Here is a 21,286-nt window from a genome sequence, read left to right as displayed (position 1 = left end):
CCCCCCCCCCCCCGAAGGGCGCCGAAGTTCAGCTTGCCCGGGGCGCCTGCAACCCTAGGGCCGGCGCTGTCTGCACCCACCTTCCGAAAGAACACTATACCTAGGCTCACTCCCCCACTCTATCCCCGTAGCCCTGCGCAGTGATCATGGTCAATCTATCTAACCCGTACATCTTTGGACTGTGGGAAGAAACCAGAGCACCCGGAGGAAATTCTTGCAGTCATGGGAGAATGTGTAAACTCCACAAAGACAGCCACCCAAGGCTGGAATGAAACCTGGGTCCCTGTGAGGCAGCAGTGCTAACCACTGTGCCACCGTGCCATTCTAGAATAGGGTATGAAAAGCGAGATCTCAGGAAGACTGAAGTCAAAGGGACAAAAAAAAACTGGAATCTGAACAGGTACTGTTCAATTAAGTTAAAGAAAAGGGCAGAAAGAGGCTCCCAATTAAAGACCGAGCTAAAAGATGCAGACCTGGTGAAGTCGGCTAGCAAAATGCCAGACATCTGAAGTATGGTGACACCTTAATACAGCCTGTGTAGCAATGGTGCTCTATTGCTGTGGTTGGGTACCTGAGCGAGTTGTGTGGAAGCTTGAATGTATAGTGCAGTCCAGGTTAGAGGAATACTAAAAGGAGAATATGAAATCATGGATGTGGATCCTTGTTGAAAGCATCTGAGAGAGATCCTTGTATGGGGAAGGTTTCAAAGTGTGTTCTTTGAGAGTGGAGTTTGGAAACACTTGTGTGGAAGTCAGAGTTCCATTGAGGCCAGTTGGCTCACAGTATACCAAGCGTCTAAGGGGAATTTGATGAGAAATTCAAATGTTCTATTGGGTGGCATTTGCCACTTGGTTTCCGAGTGCCCACAGTTGGCCTGTTAATTTACATCAGTGGTGGGAAACCTGCATCCTGGGGGGCCATCTGGGTTCAGAGTGTGGCCCACAGGACATTTTCATGACCATTGCCCGCTTGCAGGGTTGCCACATTCAGCGTAGTTTTTTTTCCTACTGGTATGACTGCAGTAATAGGCATGTAAATCATGGGGAAGTGTGCTGATTGCACACAGCATTGACTGTGAACGCTATGCACTCATTTTGCTTCCAAAAGGTAACTATTTATGTTGTTTTTATCCATTCAAAATTGATAGTTCTATAAATATACAGATAATTAAGCACTTTCTGTAACTCATCCATGAAATATTCGGCGAGTATTAAATGTATTCCGTCTTCTTCATCGGGTCATGGTTAGTGAACAAGCCTAATTTCAATCGAGCGGCCCATTGAGATGGAGAGCCACTTGTGTAGTTCACTCAAGTGTAGGATGCCCATCATTGGTCTACATAACTGTGCACCTACCAAGAACATTTTAGATATAATATATTTTGTAACCTGTATGACCTTTAAAACTCTGTGTACATCTGTGAAGATATCGGTGGGGTGAGGGAGTATTGTATTATAGTCAAAATTTCATGTTTAATAAATGTTTTATTCTTTAGCTGTAAGATAATTGGAAGTCCGGTGCCTCTGGTCATCCACGTCTCAAAACCAAAAGAAAAGTCACAATCTATTGAACCAGGGTTTCACTTGAGGATCTGTCTGTCCAGTAGTAACATAAGCCGACATCGTTAGAGTATTGGTAAAACAATGCCCAATTTACACACAGCCAGTTAGCACAAACAACAATGTGACAACAACCAGAAAATCTGTTTGCTCGTGATGTTACTGAGTGATAAATATTGGCTGGGAAGATAGTAACATAGGATTTATTTTACTTGATAGCAGATGAAGCCTTGGCTCTCGTCCCATCCATCAGATAACATTTCATACAGACTTCACTGAAACCTTCGCCATATCTGGAGTGTGAATTGAACTCGCAACATTCGTAGGCATGAGTGCTGACATCCTTTTTACAATCGTCTATTTTTCATTGCTGTGTAACTTGCATTTGAACATGATGCACAGATGCTGCTCCCCTCTACTATAGCTGCCCTCCTACCCCCAAACTCCTTATCGCTTGGTCAGCAGAATTTAATTCTGCGCACATGGATTTTTCTTTTGTCTCTGTTTGGTCTCTTGTCACAATCTTCCTTTCTTTGAAATAGATATCTGAATGCAGCTGGCCAGCTCGACAGGCTCCCAGTTTACACAACTTGTACGCAGTGTGTAAGAATATGCATCACTGGCTGCAGCAAAACCCGAAGAATGTCTGTGCTATACACTGTGTGGTAAGATTCAGCAACACTGTTGGAAATTAAAAGCATGATTGGGTAAATTCACCACATGGTATGAAGACCATGCAGTTTCAGATTCCATTCCCGGATGTGGTGAATTTGCTATTTTAACGAGGAAAGCATTTGGGGTACTATAGATGTGCATTTCTGGACTGGAGTGGGGAGGGGGAAAATATTATCCAGGTTGTTTATGTTCAATCAAAATACCCTGTCCCTTGTTGGAAAATATATGTATCAACTGAATTGTGCTGTTATGTCCGAATAAAAGAGTTTGTGTTCCTCCCCACTTAACATTTATGATTTGGCTTACACATAGAATCATAGAATAGAATCCCTAGAAAAGGAGGCCATTCAGCCCACTGAGTCTGCACTGACCCTCTGAAAGAGCACCCACCCAAGCCCACTCCCCTGTCTTATCCCAATAACCCCTAACCTACAGATCTTTGAACACTTAAGGGAAACTTTAGCATGACCAATCCACCTAACCTGTGCAACTTTGAATGGTGGGAGGAAACCAGAGCAACCTAGAGGAAGTCCACGCAGACACGGAGAGAAAGTGCAAACTCCACATAGACAGTTCTTTAAGGCCGGTATTGAACCCGGGTCCCTGGTCCTGTGAGGCAGCAGTGCGAACCACTGTGTCACCGTGCTGCCCATTTAAAGGCCTAGGGGGCTGCAGCTGACCATGAAACGTGTGCACAGTTTAGAGCAGTTACCTGTGGAGCAAAGAAAAGGGTAATTGGGGAGAGAGCAGTATACATTTAAGAACTTTTAAACTATTTAATTAATGATCAAGAACTTGGATACCAGTCATATTTCTTATTAATTAACATTTGAAAGGGCAGCATGGTGGTGCAGTGGTTAGCCCTGCTGCCTCATGGCGCTGAGGTCCCAGGTTTGATCCTGACTCTGGGTCACTGTCCGTGTGGAGTTTGCACATCCTCCCCTATTTGCGTGGGTTTTGCCCCCACAACCCAAAGATGTACAGGATAGGTGGATTGGCCTCACTAAATGGCCCCTTAAGTGGAAAAAATTAATTGGGTACTGTAAATTTAATTTAAAAAAATTAACATTTGAAAATTGATCCGTGTGGAGTTTGCACATTTTCTCCGTGTCTGCGTGCGTCTCACCCCCACAACACAAACATGTGCAGGTTATGTGGATTGGCTACGCTAAATTGCCCATTAATATGGAAAAAAATAATTGGGCACTCTAAATTTATTTTTTTTTAAATTTGAAAATTTAAAGTAAATTCAATAGCAAGATTGTGTTTTTAAAAAGTGTGTTGTAGGCACTCTAGTTTCAGTCAGTCTACCTATTGTTTCTTGGGTAACTGGAATATTGTAGAGCATTGTGGAAAGATTCTGTAATATGCTGGAATTTCCTAATCATGTGCATACTCATCCATTCATGATTAATTGTCTTTTCCTGGTAGTTGCGAATGATGCATTATAGGCCAGATGTGTAAAAGTCTGAAAAGGATGGCTGAATATGCAGACTGGAAGCAACAACAAAAGCTGGGATGCTAGCCATTTTCATTTGCCATGAATGGCGTTGTTCTTGTGTTAACCCTTGAGATAGTTCTCTGCACGTCCCCAGTAGTATATGTATTATATTGCATTGCTGCCATTAAAGCATTCTTACAAAGTTGGCATTATCAGATGTATGTTGTCCACGCAAGATGGAATACGTATGGTAAAGTAACATGGAATACCTACTCATCCTGTTAGGATTAGCAAGCCCACCTTGCTGAGCCTGCATTGGGGATGGTGGGGCAGGAATTTAAAATTATTTTTTAGTTTGTAAAGTTCATGAGGATATAGACTGGATGGTCAAATGGGCAGATGGAATTTCATCCTGAAACGTGTGAGGTGATGCAGGCTGTTTCCGATCAATCAAAATACATTGTCTCTTGCTAGTATATGTGTGTATCAACTGAATTGTGTGCTGTTGTGTCCAAATTACTCCAGTAATTTGACAAGGAAGTATTCAATGAATGGCATTACACTAGGAACAAAGGGACCTTTGTATATTTGTCCTTGGATCTCTTAAGACGAAGGGCAGATTAATAGGTTGATGAAAAAGGCATATGGGACTCTTGCTTTTATCAGTCAAGGCACAGATTACAAAAGCAGGCAGGTCGTGTTTGAATTGTATAGAACTTTGGTGAGGCCGCAGCCTCAGTACTGTGTGCAGTCCTGATCGCCACATTATAGGAAGGATGTGATTGCACTGGAGGGAGTGCAGAGGAGATTCACCACAGGGGAGATTCACCACGATGTTACCTGGGATGGAACATTTAAGTTATGAAGGGAGATTCGATAGGCTTGGGTTGTTTTCACTGGAGCAGAGAAGACTGAAGGGCGACCTCATCAAGGGATACATAATTATGAAGGGCATGGACAGGGTGGATAGTTTAAGGGCCAGTCACGATGGGAGACAAGTTCAAGGTGAGGGACAGGAAGTTTAGGAGGGATGTGAGGAAACCTTTTTTTATCCAGAGGGTGGTGATATTCTAGAATGCACTGTCTGGGAGGGTGATAGAGGTGGATTACCTGACATCCTTCAAAGAGTACCCGGATGAGCATTTGGCATGTCATTCAAAGCTATGAGCCAAGCGCTGGTAAATGGGATTAAGTAGGAATGTCAGGTGTTTTCATGTGCTGGTGCAGACTGGAAGGGCCTCTACTGCACTTTGTGATTCTGTAAATTGTATTTTGTAACTTGCTGGTGAATTGGAAATGTTTATTTTTGCTATTCTAGGATGGCTGTCCTGGCTCTGCTATTTTAGTTTGTGGAATGTTCTGCTTCTGCCATCTTTTCTCTTGCCCAGTTCCAGCAATCCAGTTGTTTAATACAAAAAAGCCAGGGCCTGCACTTTGGCCTTCACACAGGAGGTAAGTAATTTCAGAGATTAATTATTAGAACCTTTTCATTGATATTCTAATATCACAAAACTTTGGTCCTAATGCTCTTTGCAACATAATGACTACTGTTGAGATCTTAAGTGTGACATCCAGCTGGGATTAAATAATACAAAATTGGACAGCAATTTGTTTGATTATTGTGGTGTTGAAGATAAATTCCGTAGTACTTTATCATCTTATAAGTGCTCCATCCTTCAGAAAATTAATTTGGCAAGAGATTGAGGCATGTTCTTCGAGGTCTTTGTCTCAATGGGTACATTCTTTCCAAAGGATCCTTTCCAAGTCATTTTTTTCTAGTAAGTTATCTTTTATGATGTGATCCTTGGGATCAAACTATTGGAATTAAGTGTACACATCAGTGTCTAAGAGTAGAATTGCACCTGCTCTTGGTTTTGAGAAAATTCCCACTGTACACATAGGTCAAAATATGCTCACTGATTCAAATGGAATGAGTGGCTCTGTTCCTGACTTTTCTCTTGAACCTGCTCACCAGTCATCTAAAGCCCCAGTGCCTTCATCCACAATTACCTGCCAATGTGCCAGCACTTCAGTGTCTCCGAGCCTTGTGCTATCTTTTCACACAGCATCCACCTCCTCTCCATTGCTGTCATCGGCTTCTACCCCCAGTGCCAGAGTTTCCCACTACCATTTCTCACCAGATTCCGATGTTCATCCTTGGCTTTGTACACATTGCTGAGAACCCTGGGCTTAAATGGAACATGGGAAGACCAATGAGAGAGTTTGAGAAGGAGAAACAAAAAACTTGCAGCCCCAATTTTAACCTGACCAATGTTGTAGAATAGGCTTTGTTTAGATGTCCATTTTACAGCCTGCTGATTTTCCAATTCACGTTGGAGTGTGAAATCAGATGAATTGCCATTTGACCTGAGCCTACCCCAATGCTACGAAGACAGGTGGGTTAAAATTGTACCTCTACTCTTCAGTTTTGTGAGGAAGGTGGCTATGGAGAATCAGCCATGTTTATATCTTTTTATATATGGGGTGGCGTGAGGGAAATTATGTTTTCAGTTCAGCTTTGTAATAACCATAAGCATAGCCAGCAGTGTTTAAAACACCAAAATGTACCCCCATTCATTTGTGACGGGATTGGAATAAGGCTATGATTGGCTGAGGCTCGGCTGTAGGCTTCGTTGCTCCAGATGCAAAGCAATCCTGCTTTCCCTGGCCAACAAGTTGCTGTAAAAGGCACTTAACTTGTGGAGATGACAACTCAGCCTCTTTTTGCTGTTGGGTTTCTCAAGCCGTGGGAATTAAATCAGGCAACCAATTACACAGTGGGAGCCTGATTCAAATATGTTGCTGAAGTGTTTAATCTCCAGGATTGGAGACTCTACACCATATTACCTGCTGCCGTGAAAATAACGTCAGGGACACTTGCTTCTGGTTAAGCACATGTTTTGCATTTTTCTAGGGTTTGCAGCTCCAAGCCTGTTTTCTCCTGCTTATCATGGGGGAGTTGGGAAATGGTGGTGGTGCCAATTAATGTTGAACCTATCTTGTCTGTGTTGAATCTTTCTGAGAACACCCAAAACTAATCCCATGGTTCTATTGTTTCATCATTTGGTCCTGTAAGCATTTATCCATTTTTTTTACTGAAGCAATGCTCTCTGCTTGAAACACAACCTTGTCGCAAAGTGTTCCATCAACTGACAGAAGAAATTAATTTTGATCTCTCTCTCTCTCTCCCCATGCTTAGTGACAAGATAAATTGATAATCTTTTATCAATGGCACATTGCTCACTAGCAAAACAGTCTTTGTAATTATTTTAAGTTCTATTAAGTCCCCTCATGGCCTTCTCTGTTCCAAAAGAATTAATCATGATATCTCCAGTCTCTCCTCATAACTAGTTGTCCATCTTTTAGCAACATTCTGCTAAATCTTTGTTGAATGCTGTCTATGGAATTCAGTAATGGGGCACTGAAAATTGCACATGTTGCTCTAGTTATGGCCTAGTCGATGACGTATATACATTTGTCAATACTTATTATTCTTGAATTCTATAGCTTATTTATAAAGCACAAAATGATGTTTTTATAGTGGCATTTTGACTTAACCTGCATTTTTAAGGAATTATGTATTTGAAACCCTTGCTTGTTCTGTTCATTTACCCTTGGTGCCTTTTCCTTAAGTGAATATTCCAATTCCATTTTTTCCCAAAATACATTATTATATTGTCTACAGCTGCATTTGTAACCTGTCCATTCTGTTCATCTCTCTGTCTTGCTGACTAAGTGCCTGGTGTTGAGATGAGCAAGACAAATCATAAAAGATGCCAGAGCACTGATTCTGACCAACTCTACTCCAATAAAAGTAGAAGCATAATATTTGGCTCGGTGTAACAGGGGAGGAGAAAATTGGCTATACTTCCCTTATCACGATCAATACTGTAAAGCACAGGTGGAAACTTTGGGTAGAGATGGGAATGGGCTCAGCTGTGATGCTCCTTATAGTCCAATAGCTCGTAGATATTTGTTGTCCAGGCTCTTGTCTGAAGGATTGCCAGCTGGGTCTTTTTAAGGAAAATAATGAATTCACTACACGTGTGGGTCACCAGAAAAGCCAATATTTATTCTCCTAGTTGCCCTTGAAAAAGTGATGTTGGTAAGCTCATTGTTTGACAACTGAGTGGCCTGCTAGCCATTTCAGAGAACATTTAAGAGTTGGTCAAACTGTGATACATAGAGAACACAGAGCAGAAGGAGGCCATTCGGCCCATCAAATCTGTACTGACCCACTTAAGCCCTTGCTTCCATCCTATCCCCGTAATCCAATAACCCCTCCTAACCTTTTTGGACACTAAGGGCAATTTACCATGGCCAATCCACCTAACTTGCACATCTTTGGACTGTGGGAGGAAACCGGAGCACCAGGAGGAAACCCACGCAGATACAGGGAGAACGTGCAGACTCCGCATAGACAGTGACCCAGCAGGGAATTGAACCTGGGATCCTGGTGCTGTGAAGCCACAGTGCTAATCACTTGAGCTACTATGCTGCCCAAGTGAGTCTGAGTTGGTGAGTCTGAGTTATGTTATGTCAGACAGGGTAAGCATGGCAGATTTCCTACCCAGAGGATATTATTCAACCAGATAGAGTTTGAATTCATAATCCGAAGATTACATTGCTACCACTCCCAGTAATTGGGGGGGGGGGGGCAGGCACGGTAGCATAGTGGTTAGCACAGTTGCTTCACAGGTCCAGGTTCGATTCCCAGCTTGGGTCTCTGTGCGAGTTTGCACTTTCTCCCTGTATCTGCGTGGGTTTCCTCCGGGTGCTCCGGTTTCCTCCCGCAGTCCAGAGATGTGCAGGTTAGGTTGATTGGCCATGATAAATTGCCCTTAGTGTCCAAAAAGGGTTGGGTGGGGTTACTGGGTTTCGGGGTTAGGGTGGAGGTGTGGGTTCTCTTTCCAAGGGCCGGTGCAGACTCGATGGGCCGAATAGCCTCCTTCTGCACTGTAAATTCTATCATGCTATTAATAGTATTATTCCATATTGATTTATTTACTGAATTTAAATCCCCCCAAATTCTGTCATGGAATTTGAACTTGTCCTCAGATCATTAGTCCGGGCCTTGTAACGTAACATAATTAGTCTCATAATATTACAACAAAATAACTTTTTCCAGCAAGGTGCTGGAGACTAACTGGCTTCTGTAGAACTCCATGGCAACATAAGTTAGTGATTTTGTGAGGGAAAAAATGTGAAGAAATGCTATCTATGTGATGGAGCTAGATTTGCAACTGTAATTTAACTAAAGTATGTTTCAGAGGGGAAGTTGGCAAGACCAGAAGCATTTGTTTGATCAGTGACATAAATCTACAGGGAACATACTGACAAATAATTGGGGTCCATCTCAAAATTGCAGTACAACAAGGATTGTACCATAACAAGTCTAAATTAAGTTTCCTAATTTTTAAAAATAAATCTAGATACCCAATTCTTTTTTTTTTCCAAGGGGCAATTTTAGCGTAGCCAACCCACCTGCACATCTTTGGGTTGTGGGGGTGGGTCCCAAGCAGACATGGGGAGAATGTGCAAACTCCACATGAATAGTGACCCGAGGCCGGGATTGAAACTGGATCCTCGGTGCTGTGAGATAGCAGTGCTAACCACTGCACCACCTTGCCAGCTATTAGTTTCCTAATTTCAATACAGTTTCTAATGCAAACTTATCTATTTTGCCCAGCTTCATCTGCCTCCTCTTTCATTCTTTTTTGAGTAAGAAGTCTTACAACACCAGGTTAAAGTCCAACAGGTTTGTTTCAAACACGAGCTTTTGGAGCACGGCTTCACCTGAAGAAGGAGCCGTGCTCCAAAAGCTCGTGTTTGAAACAAACCTGTTGGACTTTAACCTGGTGTTGTAAGACTTCTTACTGTGCTCACCCCAGTCCAACGCCGGCATCTCCACATCATGGCTACCATTCTTTTTTGAGTCATCACCTTCGATTGGAAATGAAACTCCTCCCTAAAGATTTAAATGCATTTTAAACTGGCAAATGTGACCAAATATCTTTTAATATGGGAATTTTCCTCATTTACTCTCTATGAAAAGGCTGATTATAGTTAATTTTGGAGATAATAAATGTTATTCATCTTGACAAAGACTGCACAAAATGTTGTTGGTTTCTGTGTATTTTTCAGATATATAGGATATATCTGTGAAATGGTTTCTGAAAAGCCCACGCTCCCACATTGCAAACCCCTCATCATTAAAACTGTCACTGTGAGCCCAGTCCCATGCTTCAATAAACAGAGGAATGGCTGCCGACCTTTCTTTGAGGTTTTTATTGGTGAAACAAAGATTTTTACAACTGCACAAGATTATGATAAAATGAGGTAGGTGGTATTTAACTTCAACGAGATATTAATTGGACAATTGTCTGTGTAGAGTGAATATTGTGTGCATTTGATCAGAGCTTAGAAAAATCATACAGCAATATTGGTGTAATCATTATTTTAACAGAATTGTTAATCCATATAAAAGAAACTGCATAGCAACATTGCTAAAAGTGTAGATAGAGGAGTGTTTGCATGTGTTTGTTAATATTGTGAACAATGATTTCCAGCCTTGGACATGGGGTGCCTGTGTAAAGGATCCACAGGGATGCAACACTCCATCCAATTCCCTTCTCTTGAGCAGTCAATGGAATTGATGATGATTTGCTTCCTCTCTGGTTTGATGGGTTCTGAAGGGTTAATAAATCCAAGCCAATCTATAGACTCTGCCACATGTGGCATTGAGGGGTTGAGTAAAAGGGTTGTTTGAATATTTGTGTACTCCCACTGATGCCTCGAATTTGTGTCTATGCATTCCTGATGAAATATCTCGCTGTGTTCGGTGCCTTCTCTATTTTGGTCAGTCACAATCCAGAGGTTCCCCTATGGCGGCAGAGATGTTTTGACAATACAGCAATGAAACAACAAATAGTAGTATTCTGAATGGCTTAGTGAGCAATGCATTGACCAGCGGCCGTGTGTGCCATACAGACCATAAAAGCCTGAGCTTTGTTCTCCGTTGTAAGCTGAGTTAGTTGATCTCAGCAGGACATCACTGTTGAATGACTTTAAGAATGTCCGTTTTGCTCACAATGTGGCATATGTGTCTCTACTTGAAGCTCCATATATTAATACACAGGACCCTGTTCCTTGCATACAGAAGGAGCATGCACACACATTGTACTCGTTTCTGCAAAACAAAATAAGTGCTAGCCATTTATTGGTTCATTCCACAGGGCAATCTCCAAAGGCAAATGCCCAATACTGTGAAGCTGTAGCCAATGCAAAATGATTTGACGATATATTCACAAAATAAATCAACTATTTAAAAAATCTGGGTGCCGTCTTCAATATATTGAGTGTTATCACAGAATCCCTACAGTGCCGAAGGAGACTATTCGGCGCATCAAGTCTGCACTGGCCCTCGGAAATAGCATCCTACTTAAGTCCACGCCTCCACCCTATCCCAGTAACCCTACCTAACCTGTCTAGAAAGCATGTGGAGGAGGACGACAAGATTTATTTGCAGTTTAAAACACCTTAGTAACTCGTGGAGGCTAAATGAACTAGGTCTGCACACTTTATTTTTTATAAATAATATTTTATTGAGGTATTTGAAATTTTTTATGACAATAACATAAACAATGACATCAACATGGTAAAATAAACATTCCCCCCCCCCCCCCCCCCCCCCCCCCCCCAGCCCAATCTTCACACACCTCAACCATACAACAACAATCCCCCCCCTTTGGAATACTGCATCTGCTGACATTTTAATTTTCCCCGAAAAAGTCGACGAACGACTGCCACCTTCGGGTGAACCCGACCATTGACCCTCTTAAGGCGAACTTTATTTTCTCGAGACTGAGAAACCCAGCCATGGCACTAACCCAGGTCTCTACACTCAGGGGCTCCGAGTCCCTCCACATTAACAAGATCCGTCTCCGGGCTATTAGGGAGGCAAAGGCCAAGACGTCGGCCTCTTTCGACCCCTGAACTCCCGGATCTTCCAACACTCCAAAGATCGCTGCCTCCGGACACGGCATCACCCGTGTTTTTAGCACCATGGACATTGCCTTAGCAAAACCCTACCAAAACCCTCTAAGCTTCGGGCATGTCTGAAATGTGGACATAATTTGCTGGGTTTCCCGTGCACCTCCCACACCTATCCTCAACCCTGAAGAACTTACTCATCCTAGCCGGTGTCATATGTGCCTGAGTGTACCTTAAATTGTATCAGGCTAAGCCTGGCACATGATGAGGATGTATTAACCCTGCTTAGGGCATCCGCCCATAGACATGCCTCTATCTCCCCTCCTTGCTCGTCCTCCCACTTGCCCTTAAGCTCCTCCACCGGAGTTTCCTCCGCCTCCAAAAGCTCCTGGTAAATAACCGATACCTTCCCCTCTCCCACCCAGGTACTGGAAACTACTCTATCCTGTATCCCCCGTGGCGGCAGCAGCGGAAAGGCCAGCATCTGTTTTCTCAGGAAACCTCGCACCTGCAAATACCTGAACCCATACCCTGCTGGCAATTTAAATTTATCCTCCAAAGCTTTCAAGCTGGGAAAGCTCCCGTCTATAAATAGATCCCTCATCCTTCTAATTCCTGTCCTCTTCCAACTCCGGAACCCGCCATTTAGCCTACCCGGTACAAACCTGTGGTTGTTATAAATCGGGGTCCAAATCAATGCTCCCCACTCTCTTATATCTCCTCCACTGCCCCCAGATTCTCAGAGCCGCCACCACCACTGGACTTGTGGCAGAGGTGCCGTTACCAGTGCTCCCACACTGGTGTCTTTACATGACGCCGCCTCCATCTGCTCTTATGCCGACCCATCCCCCACTACCCACTTCCTAATCCTGGCTATATTAGCCACCTGGTAGTAATTGCAGAAGTTTGGCAGCGCCAACCCACCCTCTCCCCGACTGCGCTCCAGCAACACTTTCTTCACTCGCGGGGTTTATCTCGCCCACACAAAGCCCGATCAACCCATGCACACTCTACTAAGTTCAGCATTATTTTCCAAACACAGGCCAATACCCCTATGACTAATCCAGATCTGTCTGTAATATCAAACAACTGATGGCTTTCTAACTCTTAAGTGTTTTTTGGTATAGTCCACAAACTAGCAGATTATTCCCTGAACATTTACATGTAGTTAATTGATTGAAATGGTAAACATAAAAGTTCCTAGCAATAATTGGTCTGCCAGCAGATTCAAACTCAGCAAACCAATTTGTCTACTTACTGACATCCAGCCAAATGTCAATCCATTGCAGCAGATTGCCACTAATTCCACATGATTCAGTGCTGTGCAAAAGTCTACACTTAAGTAGTACAAAATCAAAGGCCTGAAAGTCCAGTTGGACAATGAATACAGAATTTCCCTCAAACATTAAATGCCTTTTTGAAAAAAAAATTCAGATTGGCAAGGCACAGCCTTCTTTCTGGAAGCTTTGTCAGTTGTCCTTACTATAGCATTCTCTGTCCATGTGGACATCTAATGCATCCCTAGTGATTTCCTTGAGTATTTTTCCTACCTTGGATCCCAAACCTAATGGGACTAGAGTTACCTGGTTTTGCCTTATTCCTCTTTTAATAATAGGCTACATTAACCGCCTTCCACTCTGAGAACAGTCCTCGAGTCTGATGGCCTCTGGTATTCTGAAAATAATCAAATATTTCAATTATTTTCAACACTAATTATATTATAAAATATGCTATATTTTGTACTAAAGTTAGATGTATGGAAATACTTAAGAATCATCTGCATTCTACTTCAAAACATTTCTTATCAACGTAGTGTCAAGTCCAGTATTAGCTTGTACTAGTATTAGTTACCATCCCCAGGAGTGAGGGGGAAGTAGATGGTAAATTAATCATTTTGTAGACCCAACCCCAACTAGTGTCAGAATTCTGTGTGTGGTTCATTGTTTCACATCACTATCCAAATGCTGGTTTGTTGTACAATGAGCAAGTAATTGTATTTTGAGTAAAGAAATAAAATGAAGTAAAAACCGTTCTGATTTGCTTCACTGTACAAAGGCACAACATTCATCTTTGGACTTGACAGCTATGTCGATAAGAAATGTTTTGAAGTAGAATGCAGATGAGACTTTAGGCTAGATTCTTAAGTATTATCATACATTTAACTTCAGTAGTACATTATATTTTATAACATAACTAAGATATTTGGTTAATTTTTCAGCTATCTTCAGAGACAATGAAATGAGTATAAAAGAAATGTTCGAGATTGAAAGGGAACAAATACTGTAGTTCAAAATTATAGTTGTGATTTTTGTTTTGTTTTGACTGACCTACAACATTAACATAATGGGCATGCACTTTTTTTTAATTGATTCACAGGATGTGGGCATCATTGGCTGGCCAGCATTTATTGACCATCTAATCGAAAACTATTATAAATAGATGATTTTGGAATGATTTATTAGGAGGTTGAATAGAGAAGGGAGAACAGTCTAATGTTTGGTTATGGTCCTGGTCATTACATTCAAATATTAAGTACCCACTGAAAATTACTATCAAACTGTTTCTGATTCTGCACCTCAAATTTATGAAGTCTTCGATGTACAGATTGCACTTTGTTGTCGATCGGTCTGTTTTTCTCCATCCTCTTTGTGAAGTTGTGTACAAAATAAGGCCAAATAAGTCTTAATTTCTTTCATTAAAGTTAGAGAGTTCACAGTTTTATAATTTCTTAAATCCCAAAGAGAACACCGAATCCAGGAGGGAAAAATATTTGCTTCTTTGGGTGTTAGTGCCCATGGTGATGTCGTTGTTGCTGCCTTTCATATGCGATCGACAATTGGCGGAAGACTTCAAGCAAAGGTTGGTCCGTGTTGTTTCAACTATTAACTCCGATACTATTAATTAGATGGTGATATGTGAATTTTATAAACCTCAAGACATAGGAAAGCACAAACTTGTGCAGATTTTTCAGCCATTGAAGTTGAAGCCTCTCATAAAGTGAACTAGAATTGCTCTGGAATGCACAAGAGACTTTGCCGTCACTGGAATGATCGAGAAACTCATGTTTTCCCTATTCCCAAGTTTTGAAGGATCGAACTTCCCGTAGGTATTCCATAATCCCTACTGGCCAGGAACAGTACTAAAATAAAAGGAACGATTTGAAATATCAGTTAACATGATTAGAAAGGGAAGCTGGGTTGTTTGCAATTTGGTGATAATGGGATCAGAGGAGGAGGGCATAGAGCTCCTGGGTGAGATGTATTTGCAAGTAGCTGTGGCATAGACAGGGGAAAAGCTAGGAAGATGTCGACTCGGGTATGGCTAGATCAAACCTGAGATTATGGGGAGGAGACGGGAGGAAGTTTGGTTTGGGCCATGTGTAGGGAGTTGGGAAGAAGTAGTGGAACAAAAAAGGAAGGAGAAAGGCCTGCATTTATATTGCACCTTTCACAACCACCAGCCGCCTTACTGCACTTGTTGCAGCCAATGAAGAACTTTCAAAATGTAATCATTGTTTTATTGTAAGAAACATGGTATGGTATTTTTCCCATTTGTTTTTCAAAATGTTAGGCTCAGATAGAAAACCGGCATGTAGCTCTCCAGCTGCACAGACCAGTATTCCCTCAGGATCTTGAGCCTTTCTGAGTAAAAAGAAAAAGAGGTTGTCATGGTTTGTAGTGTCGCTCTGGTGGGGCGTGACCTGATAGAGACAGCAAGGCTGACTCTATAGCGATTCGGAGTGCCATCAGCACAGAAACTGAAAGGCTCCCAGCCCCCGCCAAGCCCCCCACTCCCATATAAATGTTAGGACCCCTCCCCCCCTCACGAGCATTGAGGGGGTACCCTGCCTCCCCCAACACATAAGCGACAGAGCTCCATCGTCCTCCCCCCACACCCCCCAGCCCACAGCAGAAGCGACAGGCCCCCCCCGCCCTCCCCCCAACAATTCCAATATTGGGATCACCCCCCTCGTAGGTATTGAGTGACTCACACCCTTTGAAGGCATCGGGTGTCCCCCCTCTCACCACCTCTTGTATTGCTCCCCTCCTCCGCAGGCATCTGCTGATCCCCTCTCACCACCTCAAACTGCCCCCCCCCCTTTTACAGGCATCAGGGCGGCCATCCCCAACTACCGAAGTCATGGGGGTACTCTTTTTTTTTTTCCCCCTCATGGGCATCAGCCCCAACCATACACATCTGGGGCTGCCCAGAATGCACAGGCTGTCACTGCCAGTCTGGCAGTGTTAACCTGTGCCATGGGGCAGTGCCAGGGCTCTGTTTGTGCGTGCCCCTCTCCCCCGGGGGGCTATACTTACATTAGCACCCCTGGGGGAATCCTCTCAACTGAATTGTGTTTTTCAAAATCTGTGATAACCCTAAGTGAGGCGGGGGCCGGGGAAGGGGGTCATGTGGGGGGCTGGTTAACTAATTATTTTAATGTGCATACAAAACTATTAAAATTAGTTTCTTGCCCTTTTGTGGGGGTGAACCTTGTGATGTCATTGGCGAGGGGGCGTGGAAAATCAGGAAACACGATTACACACCCATAGAACTGCACTGTGTTAGTCTTTATTTCTGTGCTCAAGTCCTGAGTGGGATTTTTTTTTTTAAATTTAGAGTACCCAATTAATTTTTTCCAATTAAGGGGCAGTTTAGTCTGAACAATCCACCTAGCCTGCACATCTTTGAGTTGTGGGGGCGAAACCCACGCAAACACGGGGAGAATGTGCAAACTCCACACGGTCAGTGACCCAGAGCCGGGATCGAACCTGGGACCTTGGCGCCGTGAGGCTGCAGGGCTAACACACTGTGCCACCATGCTGCCCCTGAGTCCTGAGTGGGACTTGAAACCAGAACATTGATTCAGAGGCGGGAGCGCTACCAACTGTGTCACGGCTGACACCGAACAAATGCTCTCCATCTAAATGAAATGAAAATGAAAATCGCTTATTGTCACAAGTAGGCTTCAAATGAAGTTACTGTGAAAAGCCCCTAGTCGCCACATTCCGGCGCCTGTTCGGGGAGGCTGTTACGGGAATTGAACCGTGCTGCTGGCCTGCCTTGGTCTGCTTTCAAAGCCAGCTATTTAGCCATGTGCTAAACAGCCCCTTCACTGATAAGAAATCCTGTCTAAATGATAAGAAATCCATCAGTTTCTCATACTTATTGCAGCGGAGGACAGAAGACGATAGGTAATGGAGAAGCCAAACTAAGCGTTATCTTCACACTCGAGGATCATTCCAAGTAGGCTGTTTTGAGTGGAAAGTGAGGCCCAATTAGGCTTGATGTAGTATAACCAAGGTTGGTCATAGATAGCTAAACCAGTGAGGCACAAACATGTTCAAATATGTGTCCCTTCATCGCAAGGAACTGAAGATTAGATCAATGAAAGGGGAAATTAACAGGAAAATAGGAAGGTAGAAGTGAAGGATTACTGGGGATAAAGACTTTAAAAATATAAAGATAAAATGGCGAGAAAGGCTATTAGGTACAACAAGCTTCCCTTGCTCATTCCATGTTTCAATCTCCTTCTCTCCAGCAAATCATTCTGATAACCTTTTGAACTGATTTATACTGTCCACTTCATCAGCCTTACTGAAAATTGTATTGCAAAATTCTGTTGGGTGATGGTGTTTTCCATGGTTCTTTTCTTTAAAAACAATTAATGTTCATTTTGTTATTTGAACCCTTCACCCCCCCCCGTGAACAATTTGTTTGGATCCACTTTGTCCATTCCTTAAAGTTGGTCACCTCAACGTAACCTCTCTGCCAAATATAGTGCATTTCTGTTGTGATTTTGTTTCCAGTCATCCTTCTCATCCTGGATCTTTTTACCGATCACGTATTCTTCCATGATGACTCTTTCTTTCATTTACTTGTTAAAACTGTTTTGCATAATCTGTTTTGTAGCCACATAAACTTGCAAGTTACTGACCGCAGTCCAAAGAAAATAATTTTTTGTAAGATTCTGTGATTTCAAGATCTCCAATACGACACTGCAATCTGCATAATTTCAAAACATAGCCTGTCTATGAATTTGACAACTTGGTTGAAACTGGTTGTTGGCACTGATCGTGTTCAGTGCAATAAACTGTATCCGTTGTAATTTTGTGAACTGGAATTCTTGTTCTGTTCATACTATAACTTAAGCTTTGCCTCTTCTCTTATTAGAACTTGAGATTTTTTTTCCCTTATCTACTTTAGTTAACAAACACACAAATATTCCAGATCCAAGTCCATACTGGATTCATTGCTCCTGGAACTTCTGTATTAAAGTTTACAAAGTGAGTAATAACTTGCTTAATGTGATTTTATCCATTGAAAATACAATTATGGGCATTTTGTTTCCACAGAAAACATGTTGTGCCTCAAGGACAACCTTTGTTGACTGTTTGAGATTTCAATACTTCCGATACTTGCTGCAATCTGTGTATTTTGGATTTGGTGCTTGAAATTCTTGATTTACAGATTTAAATGTCAATTTCTCTCGTGTAGAGATAGTCAATTCAGAGTGACAGTTTTTCATCACTTAACAGTTTAATCACCGACATTTATCGACTGTTACTGTTTAAAAGACCTAGAGTAACCTCAAAATATGAATAGGAAAATGTGGAAATGCACAGCTGCTCAATTAGCATCTGAAAAGAAAAAGTTTTTCTCTTTGGGAAGAAACCCTTCATTGGTGCAATAAAATGAATAGTTCCACCAGAAATTCTGACTTTTGTTCTTTTAAAATGCTTGCTGACTGACATGTTCCAGAATTTTCCATTTTGTGTTAGAAATGTTGTCTATAAAGCTACCCAGTGATTAATATTCATTTCCTCCCATGAATGGATTATGAAATTTCTTTGTTATTTTGTAACATCTTGCCAAGTATTGGGTAATACATCTAAATGTTGCAGATGGAGATGCAGATAACTTGGATAGAGTTCTACATTTCTGTTCTCGCCAACTGCTAATTTTCAATTTATTGAATAAAATGGCTGGAATATTGTGAATTTAGATACCCATCCTTATTTTTGTAACAAAAGCCCATGCCTATCCCTATTTTCTAGATACGTTATGAAGCAAAGCTTGTGTACATGTCCTAAACAATTAATTTTTGCATAAATTATTGATACTACAATAATCTTGAGGGAGACTAGGAACTTATTTTCCCAGTTATTAACTGAAAGAGCTTTTTGAGATGTCGGCTTGTTCCTCAACCCACCGTGATTGACAGGGCCCTTGACTATGTCTGCCATGTTTCCTGAACATCCGCTCTCACCCCTTTCCATCCTCCAGAATCACAATAAGAGTTCCACTTGGCTTCCTCTTCGATCCCATCACCTTTAAAATACAGCACATTTTCACTCATTTCAGCGACCACCTATGTGATGGCAACACCAGGCATAGCTTCCCCGTCCCTTTCAGCAGTCATCTGCGGTATTTTGGTCCACTCCTCAATCACCTCCAATGCCCTGAGCCTCCCCCTGGCATCTTTCCATGCAAACACAAGAGATGTAATGCCTGCCCTTTGACACCATCTCTCCTCACCATCCAACACCCCAAACATTCCAGGTGAAGCTGTGATTTATATTGATTTAGTTTACTGTATTAATTGCTCACAATGAAGTTTCCTCTTTAATGGGGAGACCAAACGCAGATCAGTTGACCACTTTACAGAACACCTCTGTCCAGCGCAGGCTTCCAGTGGCCTGTCATTTTATTTCCCCATATTGTTTTCATGCTGACATGCTGTTCAAGCAAAGCCCAAAGTAAGCTTGAGGAACAGCACCCCACCTTTTTATTAGGCACTCTCTCCCCTTGTTTTGTTTTATTTGTAGTTTAGGATTTTTGCTTTCAGACAGCAGCACATCCTTACTTTCTTTGTTTCATTTCTTGCTCCTTCACCATTCCCTTTGGCCCTGGTTGATTAGCTCTTCTGTCTTTCAATCTCAGCTGTCTTCCATCCTGTTGTTGCTCTGTTTACTTGCTATAAATATGGCAGTCAATATGGTCGCCTTCCTTAATCCTAATTATGTTTACTTTAGAGTCGCCAGGTATCTTTCGATACCGCCACAAGGTTCAAACCCGAATACTGATCAAAGAGCCAATACACCAGTTAGTTCAAAGTCAGTGCTGTTTATTTACACACGCAGTAAGATCTACTCATGCACAACAATACTACAAACTAAACTATTTCTAACGCTAACGCCTATACTTAACTTCGGGTGCCCACTTAGTCAGAGGAACAATGGCCGTCGTTCGGATCTGAGGCTGTTGGTTTTGAAGAGGTAACAGGAGAACAGCTAAGGTCGTCCGTCTGGTAGTGAGCGTTGACCTTGAACTTACTTGCTGCTGGTGGAATGGTCTCTCCGTTTTGAGAGCCAAGTCCAAGAGAGCGATTCTCTCGTGGGAGTTCCTTCTTATACCTGGAGGGGCTTCGCGCGCTTTTAGGCTGGCCTTAAACTTGGCCCCAATTAATTGGGCTGCTTCTCGATCACTGTTATCAATCTTGACCAATAAAGGGGTGGGTGCCCTGATGGCTGGGCGTGTCTTAGGTGGCCGTTGGCCTGGCTTTGGTTGTGTCTTTCTGGCGCCGGATGTCTGCAAAAGCATTGGTTACTTGAGTGTCATTCCTTTGTTCCCGGAGATGGGCCATTAATATGCTAATCGACCTATAGTTTCAATTCCGTCTGGGAGCTGTTTCCCAAATATACATTCAGGCTTCTGTGCCTGCTTGCTTTCTAGCATTGTCCACAGTTCCCTTTAGTCTTTGCGAGCGTCCATTTTGTATTCTGGAAGTGGCCATCCCAGATGGCTACACTCCCTCCTTGTGATCCTCAACGCGAAGCGTGAAGGATCAAATTACTGCATCTTCTTCGTTCTCCTCCTAAGTCGGGCACCCATAAGCAAGGCACTACACTACTCTGTCCTATGAATTGAAACTTTACCTAAATTGCTTTTTATACACACATCATTATAAAATTCTACAGGGCGCTATGACATTCAGGCATGCATTACAAAATAAAAACACGGGAATCTCTAACAATTCTTCTCTAGACTATCCTTAATCAATCAAAAAAAATTAACAACAGTATAAAATTATACAATAGCAGCAATACACGTCTCTGTGGCTTGGCAGTCAAGCACAGAGTTTTAAATCTTTTTCTTTATTAGAACAGACAACAAAAAAGATCGATACACTTCAATTCACTTAAAGAGAGTGGGGGGGGGGGGGGAGGTTTGCTGAAGTCCGAAAATAGGGGGTCTGAAGGTATATACCAGGGTGCTTTCCTCCGCCATTTCCTAAGTCTTAGTGTCTGAACGACGCTGCAGAGTATTGCAAGTACTAATAGTGCTTCTACAACGTAGGACAGGGAGTACCAAGTAATAAACTTGTCACACCAGGTTGGTGTATCGGTTGCTATCTCCGGGTACAGTGTATGGCAGGGATGGGAAACATTCACAGCCTGTGTGGTAGGGGTCGGGGGAGGTCGCGTCCATGCGCAACTGTAGGGATCTCGCGAAGATCCAAATGTAGACCATGATGTCTGTCTTCATGTTCTCTTCTTCCTTCCGTGGTCTTCCTGTGGCTTCTGTGGTTCTGGGTTTCTGTGGACACAAGCATAATATC

General features: G+C 42.5%; 1 protein-coding gene across 6 annotated transcripts in view; it reads left to right on the top strand.

Moving 5' to 3' along the window:
* Positions 1 to 21,286, top strand: part of dnajc6 (DnaJ (Hsp40) homolog, subfamily C, member 6) — a 210,302-nt gene that overhangs the window by 107,217 nt on the left and 81,799 nt on the right. For all 6 annotated transcript variants that reach the window (XM_038794472.1, XM_038794471.1, XM_038794473.1 and 3 more), the window contains 5 exons: positions 2,102 to 2,224; positions 4,994 to 5,127; positions 9,820 to 10,014; positions 14,409 to 14,526; positions 17,872 to 17,951. In XM_038794472.1, coding sequence (XP_038650400.1) covers positions 2,102 to 2,224; positions 4,994 to 5,127; positions 9,820 to 10,014; positions 14,409 to 14,526; positions 17,872 to 17,951 — 650 coding nt within the window. The remainder of the gene's footprint in view (positions 1 to 2,101; positions 2,225 to 4,993; positions 5,128 to 9,819; positions 10,015 to 14,408; positions 14,527 to 17,871; positions 17,952 to 21,286) is intronic.

Source organism: Scyliorhinus canicula, chromosome 4 (genome assembly GCF_902713615.1).
Source record: "Scyliorhinus canicula chromosome 4, sScyCan1.1, whole genome shotgun sequence".
Lineage (NCBI taxonomy): Eukaryota > Metazoa > Chordata > Chondrichthyes > Carcharhiniformes > Scyliorhinidae > Scyliorhinus > Scyliorhinus canicula.
The sequence above is the reverse complement of the archived record's forward strand: the minus strand, read 5'-3'. Positions and strand labels throughout refer to the sequence as shown.